General features: G+C 35.2%; 1 protein-coding gene across 1 annotated transcript; it reads right to left on the bottom strand.

The window, feature by feature from the left end:
- Nucleotides 1–6,370: 6,370 nt before the first annotated feature.
- Nucleotides 6,371–11,315, bottom strand: LOC143623076 (COP9 signalosome complex subunit 4-like). The gene is made up of 14 exons (XM_077094061.1): nt 11,186–11,315; nt 10,961–11,112; nt 10,654–10,757; nt 10,423–10,483; nt 10,154–10,246; nt 9,957–10,057; nt 9,692–9,800; nt 8,988–9,032; nt 8,825–8,893; nt 7,999–8,090; nt 7,816–7,858; nt 7,610–7,669; nt 6,713–6,772; nt 6,371–6,592 (listed from the first exon to the last, which is right to left on the bottom strand). Exons 1-14 carry the CDS (start codon nt 11,313–11,315, stop codon nt 6,518–6,520), a joined length of 1,194 nt encoding a protein of 397 aa, XP_076950176.1. The 3' UTR covers nt 6,371–6,517.
- Between the last annotated feature and the right edge of the window lie 3,813 nt (nt 11,316–15,128).

Here is a 15,128-nt window from a genome sequence, read left to right as displayed (position 1 = left end):
AAGCGTTAAGGCTTGGCTTGGAAGTAGATTTTCCATCAAGGATCTTGGTGAAGCTGCCTATATTTTGGGAATAAAGATCTATAGGGATAGGTCAAGGCGCTTGATAGGTTTGAACCAAAGTACATACATTGATAAGATCTTGAAAAGGTTCAAGATGGAAAACTCCAAGAAAGGTTTTGTACCTATTCAAAGAGGGACCATATTGAGTTCAGCTCAATGTCCAAGCTCAAAGGGTGAGCAAGACATGATGAAACAAATCCCATATGCTTCTGCTATAGGATCCATCATGTATGCGATGATATGTACTAGACCGGATGTGTCATGCGCTTTGAGCATGACAAGCAGATACCAACAGAATCCAGGAGACAGTCATTGGATGGCTGTTAAGAGCATATTGAAATACCTTAGGAGGACTAAGGATATGTTTCTGATATATGGATCTGGTGAGGAAGAACTCGCTATAAAAGGTTACACGGATGCGAGCTTCCAAACTGATCGAGATGATTCTCGATCACAATCTGGGTATGTGTTCACTCTTAATGGAGGAGCTGTCTCTTGGAAGAGCTCAAAACAGGAAGTGGTAGCATTGTCCACTACAGAATCAGAATACATCGCCGCTTCATTGGCAGCTCAGGAAGCTGCATGGTTGAAGAAATTCATTACTGATCTAGGGGTGGTCTCTTCCATTCAAGACCCCCTAGAAATCTTTTGTGACAACGAGGGTGCGATTGCACAAATCAAGGAACCTCGTTCGCACCAAAAGACAAGGCACATAGAGCGGAGATTCAACTACATAAGGGATGAAGTTGAAAAGGGAAAGATATGTATTCGCAAAGTTGGAACTGATCAAAATCTTGCGGATCCATTCACGAAGCTCCTAGAAAGACCGAAACATGAGCGTCATGCGAGTGGCTTAGGACTTCGATATTCTAGTAATTGGATTTGATCTATTTTGTATTACGTTTAAAAGACTTTTGTAATTTAACTCTTTTATATGATTATGGAATCTTGAGTTAAATTCTAATATTGCATGTTTAATCCATGAATAAGTTATCTTATTCTAAAAGTCCGTAGTCGATCACATTTGTGGGAACAAATATGAAGCAAGACTATTATGAACTAGGTTTGGTGGATATTCATAAGAAATGAATATGGAGCATAGGTTTGCTGCCAAAGTTCATAGATATTTGTGGGATACAAATATTGGACTGACCCGCTCTCAATATTACTACATGGAGTCGATTGACTTGATCATTAGTAATCTTGAGTAAAGGAGAATTTCATATTATCCTTAGACCTGAGATGTATATTGGGTCTTGATTTTCACCGAGTATTACACTTTGACTCTCCCCTTCGCTATTCGTAAAAGATGGTACATAAGGATGAGCTCAGGTGGAGTATAAAGTGATAGTGAGAGGCGTATACAGTCAAGACGGAATTTGTTCCTCTTATGTGTTGAGAGTTTAGATGTCTAAGGCCTGATAAAGTTGAATTGTAAAGAGAATGATCACCTATGTCTCTTAGATTCAACATGACATCTAGTAACAAAGGGATATAATGATAGATTCACCTAAATCATATCAAGTAAGGGACTTGAAGGGATGATGTTATTGAATGGCACTTCGTCAAACACATTAGGGGTGGTGAACTGTTGTTAGGCGGTATTCACCACTTGCATTAATTTTCTATGTATCTCGTGCAAGTGGGAGATTGTTGGAATTACGTATGCCCGAGACACATAATTATACTAATGTGGCTAACTGTGTTTGATCCAAGTCGGGTCATACCCAATAACAAGCTAGACGACACCAAATGTATTCTTTTAATGATTTGATCATTTAAACGAATACCGAACACTACGTGTGTAGAAAATTGGTTTTCTAAACAAACACACTTGAGGATTTAAATAAATTATCTGGATAATTTGTTTATATAAATTAATTATTTAATTGGTTAAATAATTACATAAATGTATGTGCATTTTATAAAAATGAGTTTTATAAAATAAAAGGAGATGTTTTAAATGGTTAAAACAAAACAACAAAAAAAAAAAAAAAAAAAGAAAAACCGGCCACCCCATGTGGGTGGTGGTTTTGGTTCAACCAAATGTTTTGTCCTTTTGTGTGGACCATCTCTTTATACTCCACCATTCACAAGACATGCAATTTTCATCTTGTCCCCATTTTGAATTCAAGAGTTGAATCAAAAAAAAAAAAAAAAAAATCCTCTCTCTTTTCTTCCAAAAACTCACGGCTCATTTGGGGTTTTTTGGGAGAGCTTGGTGAGCTTGTTTAAGTGTTCATAATTCCTAGCAATCAAGTTGGTGTTGTTGCAAAAGCTTGGGGTATCACACTCTTGAGGTCTTCTTCCTTGGAGGCTTGCCATTCATCCACCATCATCTTCAACATCTTGCTTGTTCTTCTAAAGGTAGAAGAAGGTACACTTACATTTTGTGAGCATTATGTTCTTGTAATTTTGATCCTTGTTAATTGGGTTTTAGTTTTAACATAATGGTATGTTCATAACAAGATTTATAATCTAAGCTTCCGTTGCGTTTTTCTAGTTAAATATGGTTAACTTGACTTTGATAAACATTTATAAAACCCAACAGAAAGATCTGAGGCCTGGTGTGCTGGTAAGTGAACATGAAACAACCACTACACCAACCACAGATGCAACAAATAGCCCACTTCAACAAACTCAACAACCCGAGACACATGCTCTAGAAACTCAAGATGAACCGAGTGCACCCACTGCTGAGCAATTAATTCAAGATCATTTGTTTGATCACTTTGCTCGTGATTTTGACTTTGAGTCCGATATTCCACACACTGATGAGGCCAACATGCCATTTAATGCTGCTCCCTTCAGCTCATCAGGCCCAGAAAATCAAGGTCAGTCAAGTTCGAATGTTATTGTTAAGATTGCTGAGATTCTTTCCATGCAAGAAAAATTTATACAGAACAAGGGTAAGGGCATTGTGTTAGAAGATGATCCGGTTGACGTGCAAGATCTCCAACGTCGAGTTTTTGAGCTCGAACAAGACTCTGTTGTTAAAGATGTTCGTATTCAAGAGCTGGAAGCAAGTAACTCTGATAAAGATGCCAAGATTAAAGAACTACAGTCCAACATGGGAGAATTAACGGCTTTGTATCTTGACCTCCAACAAAAGTTGTTTCAGAAGTTTGGAGATGAGTTTAAAGGCAGTGATGATGTGGCCTCTAAAACGCCCAACGTTGATCAAGGTGACAGCTCTACTACTTGCCCTGTAGAGAACATTGATGAGTCTGAGACATTGAAACAATATATGGACGCACCACCAATCTCCAAAGAAAAACCTGATAGAATTCAGAAAAGGTTGCTGGTAATGAAGAATTCAAATCAAAATGTCCAATCATCAGATCATCCAGACAGATTCATTGTCACTTTCCCAAAAGGCTTCTCAGACAATATGGTGATCGTTCGGGAGTTATGTCATGGGGCTTCGATGCCGAAAAGACTATGTGGTGGGTTAAGAGAAAGACAGGGACCACCGAGTACTACAAGAAGATGAAATATTTCGGTTCCTAGACTAAAGTATATCTAAGTGACTTGATAAATTCTCTTTTTACCAACCCAACCAATGACAAGCGTGGTACAGATTTTTGGAACTTTTTGAGAAGTCAAGTTGATAGAGGTTTTCCTAATATGACAACTGCTGAATCCTTTTTGAAGAAAGCAAAGGGGGTCAAGGATCCAAGGACAGGTAAGACAATGGTAAACGTTATGTGGCCTGCTACTAACAAGGCCACTCACATTCTTGTACCTGATGCAATTCCAGACGGCACCTTAGAAAACATGAAGTTCTGGATGTATGACAGTGTAACAGCCACCGTGGTCGTCAAATTACAAGATGGTAAAGGGCAGTACATATTTGTTGAGCCAAGAGATTTGTTGAAGTTTGGAGAAAGGGATATTAAGACTCTCAGCACGTTTCAGATAATCGTTGATCCAATTTTTGAAGTGGCTGCTAAGGAATACACGAGTATGGTTGCGTCTATTATCAGATGCAAGTTTTGAGCTGGCACGTTGAAGGATGCCGACATCGATTATATGAAGCATGATTAAAGACAAGCTACAAACCAAGGGAGAGATTGTTGGCCAAGTTTTGGATGGTTTGTTCTTAGTCTAGTTCTATTTGGGTTTAGCATGTATGTGGGCTTGGGTCACGGGTTTATTGTGTAAGCCGAGGGCTTTTGGTTCGTTTGGGCTTACGTGTTTTGGTTTCCTATATATAGTGCATGTATTGTATAGGGTTAGGTTGTTCATTCATTGGTGTTTTGGTCGTCTAAGAGTTACTAGACACGTGAGTATTGTAAGTGCTTAAGCACCCGACGTATATTAATAATACGTTTGTTTTGAAGCAACCCCGTTGTTACGTTCTTGTGTTTACTTGTGTTCTTGATTCACCAAGTGTTGGTATTCCGCACCAATACTTGTTTATTGATATCATAATTGTAGTGTTCCAGATTCGGGACTTACAATTGATATATAAATAAAAAGTAAACAATTATATAATTGTAAAAATGGTATACATGGAAATCCAAACGGAAATTTTCTTAACAAACTAACGGTCATACCTGATACAACATTGTATGCCGATTGCCGAATACCCGATGATTAGATATGCGACAACTACCCAACAGATAATGACCCGAGTATTGTACAAGATTTTACAACGGGTATTTGACTGAGATTAGCAATACCAAGCCCAAACCCGGCCCATTGCCATACTATCGTTTTGCTATTTTCATAAAACTAGTAATACAACCCATGCTTTGCGACGGGGAGTTAGAGAGATACTGGTAGAATGGACTTATTTGTATATTGATGGGCTTATATAGACCATGTATATTTAAACTAACGACATTAAGATAATACCAAAAACATAGGGCCTTGTTTATTCCTAATTTAGGTCAAGCATAGTGTATTCGTTATAGTAAACAAAAGGTAACATTCAAAAAGTATATTTTAATATGCCTTAAAAAGGGGAAAGTGAATATGGGAACTCGATTTATTATGAATATATTTATTGAAACACTTATATATTAATATTATTATACCATAGAATTATTAATGTTATTATAGATATTACTAACTACAATGACATGATTTTAAGTAAATATATTTTAATATGCCTTAAAAAGAGAAAAGTGAATATGGGGCTATTAAGCACCTAAGCTTACATGTGAAACCATCAAAACTACGTATATTTTAATATGCCTTAAAAAGGGGAAAGTGAATATGGGAACTCGATTTATTATGAATATATTTATTGAAACACTTATATATTAATATTATTATACCATAGAATTATTAATGTTATTATAGATATTACTAACTACAATGACATGATTTTAAGTAAATATATTTTAATATGCCTTAAAAAGAGAAAAGTGAATATGGGGCTATTAAGCACCTAAGCTTACATGTGAAACCATCAAAACTACGTAGTTTTGATTAAAACTTTGTTAAAAACTAATTTTATTCTGCTTTGATTTTTGTTTCTTCTCCTACACTTAAGCAAACTCTGGTTAAAATAATAATATATTATTCATCATCGTTGACTATCAATTTACAGATTGCAATCAAATCTTCAACTTAATCTTTAATCTTCAAGCACAATTTCTTAGATTAATAATCTCCTAAACCCGGTACATATAAAACTACAATGTTTCAATCGATAGGCACAAATAATTGAGTCTGAATTTTCTTTAAACATGTTAGCCAATAATCAAGTCAGAATAAAATATTCAATTTCGATGAAGACAAATAATCTAGGATACTATGTTGATTTTGAATTAAAAAACAATTTACAATAAAAATTGCTTCTCCATTATAAATTTAGAATTTGAATTTAAATGGCAGTATTGTTTATCGAATCAATTATCCATGAAACATGAGATGAAAACCAGTTTCGTAAAAGTTATATACCAAAGAAAAAGAAAAAAAGACGACGTAAATTAAGAAAAGAATTAACATTGGAGTAAATTTAGGGCATGTGGTTTAAGGTCAACTAATAATTTAATCAAAACTACGTAGTTTTGATGGTTTCACATGTAAGCTTAGGTGCTTAACAGCCCCATATTCACTTTCCCTATATATATATATATATATATATATATATGCTATAAACTTTTTATGTCCAGATACTGTTTTTGAAGCCAAAAGCAGCTAGGCATATGGCTTACCTATATTTCACCATCCTTAGAACCCTCAGTTTTGCTGTGTGTGAAATTTAAGATTATACAAGACTTGTCGAAATGATTATTGTGGTCAACTTGAAAGGAATAAATAATCATGTGACGTGAACATAAAACGCTTAAAAACCTAGTGAATTACGAAGAGTATAACTGTAAAACAAAACAATGTCTAATGCCAAATCTATTGTTATAAACTGACAGAGTAAGAACTCAATGAAAACTAATTACAAAAACAAAATGGTTGACGAGATGTGTACTGAATGAAAAACAATGAGTTAGACAGGAATCGCCAACCCCTTCTTAGCCATGCTATCAAGAACATCGTTCAAAGCTTGACAAAGTCCAAAAATCTGGAAAAAAACAAACAAATAATGTAAATATTTGGAAGATGATATATGAGTTGCTTACAGTTTCTATATTGAGTTAAATAAACAAAAAAAATAATTACTAATCCAATAAATAATTAGCACCTGTTGATCCCATTGCTGAAGTTCTTCATTACCATCCTCAAAGTGAATAACTGCTTCCACCTGAAATTTGAAAACACCAAACATTAATCAGATGTTGCATAACTGTTTTTATTGTGCTAGAACGGGAACATAAATTCACTTTGAAGTATACATGAAAATATGAGCCTTGTTTTTTGGCGGAGTCCAAGGCTTAAATTGCCTAACTGCCCATTTTCGTCATCAAAGATTGTGTATGAATTTGTTTTTGGTTCACAAGTTCTTTCTATTTTTGCTTAATGGTATTTTGGACTAAAACAAATAGTCAAATACTTCCATTAAACCATGTGAAAAATAACCGACATGAACACAATTAGTTAAAGAGAATATGAGATAAATGTGTCAAAGTTAACGAATCTACTAGTGTACCATGTGAAAAATAACCGACATGGATACAATTATTTAAAAAAGGATATGAGATAAATGTGTCAAGCTTCGCGAATCTACTAGTGTAATAATGCGCATAGCTTTTTAAATTAATTTATTATTGCAAAAACTATATTAACATCATATTAAAGTAGCTTTTTTGTAATTATAACAAATTACACAGATGGTCCCTGCTGTTTTACCTATATTACAGATTTGTAACATTGCTTTCGACAATAATACCTTCAGTCAAGTGATTTTCGAAAAAGGAACGCATTTAGTCCCCACCGTAAGATACTATTAACCTTTTTTGATAATGTTTAAAATTGACAAATACCCTTGATGACAAAAAATAAATAAAAAGTCTGTGTGGAGTGGACCCACCTCACTTTACCCAACCCACCAAAAAATATATTTTCACTCCACATCAACCCATTAAACTTTTCTTTAACCTAAGTATGAATATGCACGCAAGCAAGCAAATAGTATAATTACCTGATCAATTGACCCCTTCATTCTATCTTCACAGATCATTCTTGATGCAATCTTTTCTGCCTGAAAAGAACAAACAGGTTCCATTTATTATATCCTCCAACGAGGTTAAATCAAATTAATAATAATGATGATGATATATAATAACATTATAATAAATACAATAGTAATAATAATAAAAATAAATCCTAATGAAACCAAAAGCATACCTTGTGAGGTTCAATGCCCAACAGTGTGCCCAGCTCATCAAAGCTAATTTCCAAATAGAAAAATAGATAACTATTCATTAATGAAAGATTTCATAACTTCATATAATGTGATTTTTAGATTCTCACATTTCACAAATTACTTCTAGTTTAATATTTTATGCTTCGAATAACATAAACACATACCTTATGTTTGTATACAGTTTGCTTGCACTCAAGAGATTATGTTCGATCATTGCACGATCAAGCACAGTAAAATTGTCAGGTAAAAGTGCTTTCTGTTAAAAAAAAATAACTGTCAGAATCACATATAGCAACAGCCTATCACAATTAAAAACCATCTTCATGACTGGTCAAACATTTTAATTATAATTTATAATACCATATATAATAAATATTACTGTTCATTGTTATGTTTATATAGTAATATTTATTATATATAAAACTATGATAAGATCTTATATGCTGTGTTATATAAAATTATAATTTATAATTCAAAAATAATTTAAAATGTATATAAATTATGTAATAAACAACAAACGAGCTGAGCCCGAGCTTAAGAACAGCTCACGAGCTGAGCTCAAGCTTTACAAAAAGAGCTCAAAATGAGCCAAACTCAAGCTTGAAATAACAACTCACAAACCGAGTTCGGGCTTTACAAGAAGTGCTCAAAACGAGCCGAGCTCAGTCAGCTCGTTTACACTTTACACCCCTATATAGTATGGGCTGGTTGACTCAAAACATTTTTGCCCAAATTGCAGATGCTCTAATAGATAATTAATGTGTCAAATATGAAGCCAAATTATATTATTCAACTTTTTAATAAAAGATTAAAAGGTTTTGAGTTAAAAACTTAAAATGCGCTTTGGGCAGATGTTCCACCAATCGACCCATTTTATTTTATGGTAAGTTTTGTATTCTAACTGTTTGACCTGTTAAAGATAGAAACATCCCTAAAACAATTACTTTATAAAATAATAGGTTAAATTGCAATTTAGAGTTGTAACAATACCTGATGTACTTTCAGTTCTTCAGAAAATGAATCTATCTCAGGTTTCCTCAAGATTCTCTCTAAGTACACCTGAAAAGCTCAAAACAGTTATATAACTTATACACACCTTTTACAGTAAAATAACAATCTTTTGGAAGAGTTCACTTTTGGTTAAATATAATACCTTTTGTAAAATTGGATAAATCTTTAGCCTTGAGCATCTTTCATCCTTTTAGAAAAAAAATTAAACATATAAATGTATTATTGACACAAAAATGATTACAAAGTTGTGATGATGTCATATACCAAAAACCATGGTTTAAAAAGGCTTTCTGAGGCGCGCCTCGAGGCTTACGCCTCGGTGGAAAAACGCATAAAAGGCTTAGCCTCAATAGGGTTTACTGAAACCTAAGCCTCGACCTTTATGAGGCGGTCCGAGGCGGTTTGAGGCGGTGAGGCTTCGAGGCGAGGCGTTGAGGCTTAATTAGTGGGCCAGCCCAACATTTACTGTTAGTGTACTTAAAAAACATCATCGTTTAACTGTGTAATGGTTAGTGTTTAATTGGTGTGCCTCCTTTCACAACACCAAGCAACAGCAACACAGACACGACAACAAAAAACTACTTTATGATGTTTGTTTTTATTTAAATTAGTGGTTGAACTATTTTATGATGTTTGTTTTATTACTAAATAAGGTTTTATAATATTCATAATGTTTATTTTATGTTAAAGTGCGATTTTTATAGATTATATATATAGTTTTAATACTTTTTAATAATGTTTTGAGGCTTACGCCTCCGTCCGCCTCGAGGCTTACGCCTCGAGAGTCTGACGGAAAACGCCTCGAGGCTCGTTTCCGCCTTTTTAAACCTTGCCAGAAACATTTACTTTGTAAAGAGTTGCAAGAACGCGAGAACGTTGTGGGCCCGCAGCAGCCAAAATTGTGCAAGTCACTGCAGCAGCTAGGGCTTGCTCAAGTGCATCTTCATCAATCACTCTGTGAAAGACATGAAAAAAAACACAAATGAAATTAGAAATATAGATAAAATTATATGTATAATGAAATAGATGTTTAACAAATGAACAGGTGTAAATAACATAAAAATTTAAAAACAAAAACACGTGTCTAACTTTGAGCTTATAAAATACGTACTCATCTCCAATTTGTCGCTTTTCGATTTGTGAAATGTCATAATAACGAAGTGCGGCTTCCAAAAACTTTCTTTTTAAATCTAGAGTCCTTGCATAACAAACCTTAAAGGGAGAAAGAAATAAAAAGATAATCCTGTGTCAATTTAACACAACTTCAACAAGATATCAAGTCAAATCAAAGTTCCAATAAATCCCAACCTTGTACTGTAAGTTCAATACTTCATGCTGACTGTTGCTAACCATGAATGATGCTTTGTTAATAAATGCCTCTGCGTTCACAGCATCGTCATCCTGCCAAAAAGCAGTCACAAACGTAAGAATGTCCGCACATATAAATAAGTAAACAAATAATAGTAGTAATAATAATAATAATTCCTTCAGATTATCATATATTCAAATATAGCCTAATATTATCTATATCTATATACAGAAAAAAAAACTGCTTCTTGAGGTTAGCAAAAGCATACCTCCAGGTATAGTCGAGCAATTTGCACGCATTTTGTCAACCTGAATTTATCATCAATCACTCTGCAAACATGAAAAATAGTCACAAAGAAGTTCAAGTTAGAGGTGGTTCATAAAAGAAGTCAATGAAAAGAATATGCGCTGCTTTTGGCCATAATGATTGCAGCATGTGAGCTGTCGCGTAGTAGCCTCATAGAGTAAACAAGTAACAAACAAATCATTCTTACTTATACCTCATTCCAGAGTCAAGATCAATTCCACTGAGCATTTGTGCTGCTTTTGACCATAGCTGTTCAGACTCATACAAATCTGCAAGCTTCTCACGTATTACAAGGACCTGAAAATTGCAGGGTCCACATGAAACTCTAGTTTAAATAAATAATAAATCACAATTCAGATAAGTTTTATTATTCTAAGTTTAATAAAAACCACTAAATAATACACTTGACAATCATTCAGTGACAGAAGTTAAAAGTTGAAAAATTGAATTGACTATAATCTGTTAGCATAAGTTAAAACCTAATATTAATATAGAGAAACCTGTTCCTCAAAGGAGACAACACGCGGCTGAATCTGATGAAGCGTGTAATGCGCAATCTCCTTCTGACTCTCCGCCTCCAACCGCCCCAACTCCTGAGCAAATGACTGCAGCAGCTGCCGAGAAACCACCAGCGGAACATCATCCGAAAGAACTACAAACAAACAATCAATCAATCATACAGAATAATAATAATAATAAACAAACAAAAAGGCAGGCAGGGTAACTGTGATCTATGAAGTTTCTGGCTTGTACGATGTCGTTTGAAGCGATTACTGAGGAGAGAATGTGCTTGTACTCTTCGATCTTCTGCCGTTGGTCGCCGATCGCTGAAGCGCTTGCGAATGCACTCTCCATTTGCTTTTCAAACCCTAGAAACAAACAACTTGTGTATACGACTTGAGAGACGGGTTTAAGAATTAATTATTATTATTATTATTATTCATTTTGGGCCCTTCAAGTTTTCTATATACTCTCAAACCTTTTTTTTCCCCTTGCTATATTTATAAGTTTGGTTAGAGTCGGATCATATCATAAACAAAGTTATGTAAAACCAAGCGTCATGGTGGGATAGGGGTGTCACTCCCTTCCACCTCACCCAACATTTCATTGTTAAACCACTACACTAGTAGAAGATGAGGGCGTCAAGGGAGAAAGAATTTGGTTACTTTCAACCAATCAAACTACCTTACTCTTAATTTTATAAAAGAAATTCAGTAATAGTTAACAATTTGGTTAATTATACATGTTTGATTGTATAGCTAGTGAATGATCCTCCACCGACGTGACGTACTTTTTTATTAACTAACCTCTATCTACTAGTCTACTACAGATGGTCTAGCTATACTATGTTATGGAAAGAAGAGAAAGTTATGATTTGTATAAGAATAGTTTATATTAGATGCACATATAACCTTTTCTCTTAAAACCTTGTGTATTCTATTGTGAATGAGGATCTCGTTGATGATGTATTTGCTTATGCATCACCCAATTTACGAGGCTCTAATGACTTCGGTTTATATATATATAGGATTATGTTCATTTCAGAAGTATTCTTACAGCGAGAAATAGTTACAACCAATCATATATTCTCTTTTTATTTTTCCTTTAAATTATATTTAAGGGTATATTGGTAATCTATTTTAAAATTATATATGGTAATTGTTAATTGCAGGGTTGTTTCAAACATTATTTTATTTGGTAAATATCATTTGTTGATCACCAACATCTACCGTTCAAGAACAAAAAACATCGACCCCTCACAATCCCATATTATATTAACTCCATCTCTAATTGGACACCCATTGCAGATTTTTTGTGAATCGAACATGTCTAATTTGATTATAATATTCACCAATGACTATTCAACCTAATTTCATTATGCCTTAAACTGATTTAGATTTGGACGAATTCAGTATGAGATGACTTTCACAACAGGACAATACATCGAATCAATATCAATAATTTCAAGTTTCGTTCAATTACTTTATATAAACTTTAATTGGCCCAACAAGATTATTAAACTGTGTTTCGTTAGTTTTTCTAGTATTCTATAATTTTGTTCATACTACATTCAACTAGATGCTCGTTTTAACATTTGTGCACCATAATTATTTAAGTTTCATGTTTGTTTTTATAGTAACCTGTTTTTGACTCGCCTCGTTTCCGTATGTACTTTCTTATGTATATACTTATGTCTAATTTGATTATAATATTCACTAATGACTATTCAACCTAATTTCGTTATGCCTTAAATTCGATTTAGATTTGGACGAATTCAGTATGAGATGCTTTTCACAACAGGATGGTACATCAAATCAATATCAATAAATTCAGGTTTCATTCAATTTCTTTATATCAACCTTAATTTTATACATTATTTTTTGGCCCAACTAGATTATTACACTGTGTTTCGTTAGTTTTTCTAGTATTTTATAATTTTTTTCATACTACGTTCAACCAGATGCTCGTTTTAATATTTGTGCACCATAATTATTTAAGTTTCTGTTTGTTTTTATAATAACCTATTATGACTCGTCTCGTTTTCGTATGTACTCTCTTATGTATATACTTATGTTTGTGTATTAAGGTATACTTTTTATGGAAATACATATATTAATATGTAGATATGTATTAATACATGATTGTAATCAGGTACATGTGTATGTAGGTACTAATGTAGGTAGGCATGTAGCTACGTACGTATGTGTGACACCCGGTAAATTCCCAACCCCTTAAACTAAGTAATCAACCTAATAATTAGGTGATTGTAAATATTATGCGCGCCATGATAGTCAGCGCGTGCATTTGTTATGTGCGCCCTGCGCGAGCGCGCTATGTTAAGGATCAGCGCGGGCACATTATGTGCGCCCGGCGCGAGCATATGTTAGAATCAGCGCGGGCATTTATGTTTGCCCTGCGCGAGCGCGCCATGTTAGTCAGCGCGTGCATGTGTTATGTGCGCCCTGCGCGAGCGCACCATGTTAAGAACCAGCGTGAGCATATGTTATATGCGCCATGCGTGAACGTTTTGGCCTTATGTTTTCATGTAACTTAAACGTTATGTTGTCTATGGGTTGACCATCCCGCATGATGCTAAGGCGGGTGCATCCTACATCGTTTATGCGCGTGCGGAAGGGAACTAACCTACCCGCATGGCGGGAACGTTGAGAGCTAGTTTGTCTGAAACTCCAGGATGGAATTGACTTCAACATGACTGATCACTATGTTGAAATACCAAAACCACCTGGAGAATCTACAAATGAAACTCAAATGTCCCTAACTGCGAGAAGGTTACGCACCTACCCGCAGCAAAGAAATGTTCTACACGCAGAAAGCTATGCGCACCAAGTTATACGCGCAGAACACTTAGTCAAAATGATCAGATTTAAGGAAATTGTCCCCGCCCAAAAGAGGGCGGTTGCGTGTTTCAGAAAACTTCTACTTTTTACTGTACACTGTCTAAAGCACTGAAAAAGCAAACTGTAAAAGTCAACTGCCAGCCACCCACTCTCACCAGCCACAGCCCTGCATGTCCTGTCCATATCAAATCAGAATCTTTAATCTACTTTTCTACTCTTTTTAATAAATAATAATAATTTCCATACTTTATCATCATTTCAAAAGATTACAATTCCCTAAAGCAAGGGATTATGTTCCCTTGAGTTTGCCTATAAATTTGTAGCCTAAATTATCACCCAAAACACACTTCAAAGAACTACAAACTTGCACTAATCCTTTCCCAAGCATCCGTTGTTTCCAGCTCCGATCCTGTTACTAGGTAAGCCGAGATTATAACCTTGAGATCTACTTTCCAACCCCTATATCTTGATCTTAATATATATACTTGTTATTTAATCGTATTCTAGACCTTCGATTCCGAGGCCAACACCAAGAAAACCTGAATCTCGATTAATCCCTTAACAAGAACCACAGGTGAGTCTCACAGCCCCTATTTTCACTGTTTTCACCATTTTAAACTGTTTTCGGGGCGAGGGACACGTATTTAAATAATGTTTTATCATGGTATATTTACAAGCTAAGCAAACGATTACGTGTTTAAGTTATGTTTCATGATAAGCAATGCGAACAGTTATCTATGGTTTCTCGATGATAGTGCACCAGATTCGAGTAAGTGATCACTTTACCATTGGAACTCTAAGGGTAGGGACTGCTGGTTTGATCCGCCCACTCGTAGGGGTCGCACCTCTTACACAGACGAGTGCCTAGTATGGTCATGGGGCAGTACTATGGGTTTGAGCCCGCTCGTAGAGGTCGCTCCTCTTACGCAGACGAGCGCCTTGTTTTCCGGCACAACGTCCGCGCGTAACCCGCGGGACGGTATTACAGCATATATTCGCTCGTAGTGGCAGCGCCACTTACACAGACGAGCACAGTTTTCCAGAAGTGTCCGCGCGTAACCCGCGGGACGGTATTACGTTATTTTAGCTCGTAGTGGCAGCGCCACTTACACAGACGAGCACAGTTCCCAGAAATGTTCGCGCGTAACCCGCGGAACGATTTTTATCAGAATATGTTGATAGAGCTATGTTTTACCAAGCATGTGTTTTAATGATGCTAACAGAATTATGTTTCAGAATGATTATGATGCAATACGATTTATCAAGTTACTAAAACTTGTGAACTCACTCAGTTTATACTGATTCAAAT

This window comes from Bidens hawaiensis, unplaced genomic scaffold, assembly GCF_021521415.1.
Source record: "Bidens hawaiensis isolate Kalapana, Puna unplaced genomic scaffold, B.hawaiensis_p1.1 tig00003288_1, whole genome shotgun sequence".
Lineage (NCBI taxonomy): Eukaryota > Viridiplantae > Streptophyta > Magnoliopsida > Asterales > Asteraceae > Bidens > Bidens hawaiensis.
The sequence above is the reverse complement of the archived record's forward strand: the minus strand, read 5'-3'. Positions and strand labels throughout refer to the sequence as shown.

Excerpts from the sequence above, each read along its gene's own strand:
- LOC143623076 (XM_077094061.1), bottom strand. The coding sequence starts at position 11,315 with ATGGAGAGTGCATTCGCAAGCGCTTCAGCGATCGGCGACCAACGGCAG. Across the intron at positions 8,091-8,824 it reads AAGAACTGAAAGTACATCAG|AAAGCACTTTTACCTGACAA; the intron begins GTATTGTTACAA and ends TTTTTTTAACAG. Across the intron at positions 6,593-6,712 it reads TTCAGCAATGGGATCAACAG|ATTTTTGGACTTTGTCAAGC; the intron begins GTGCTAATTATT and ends GTTTTTTTCCAG.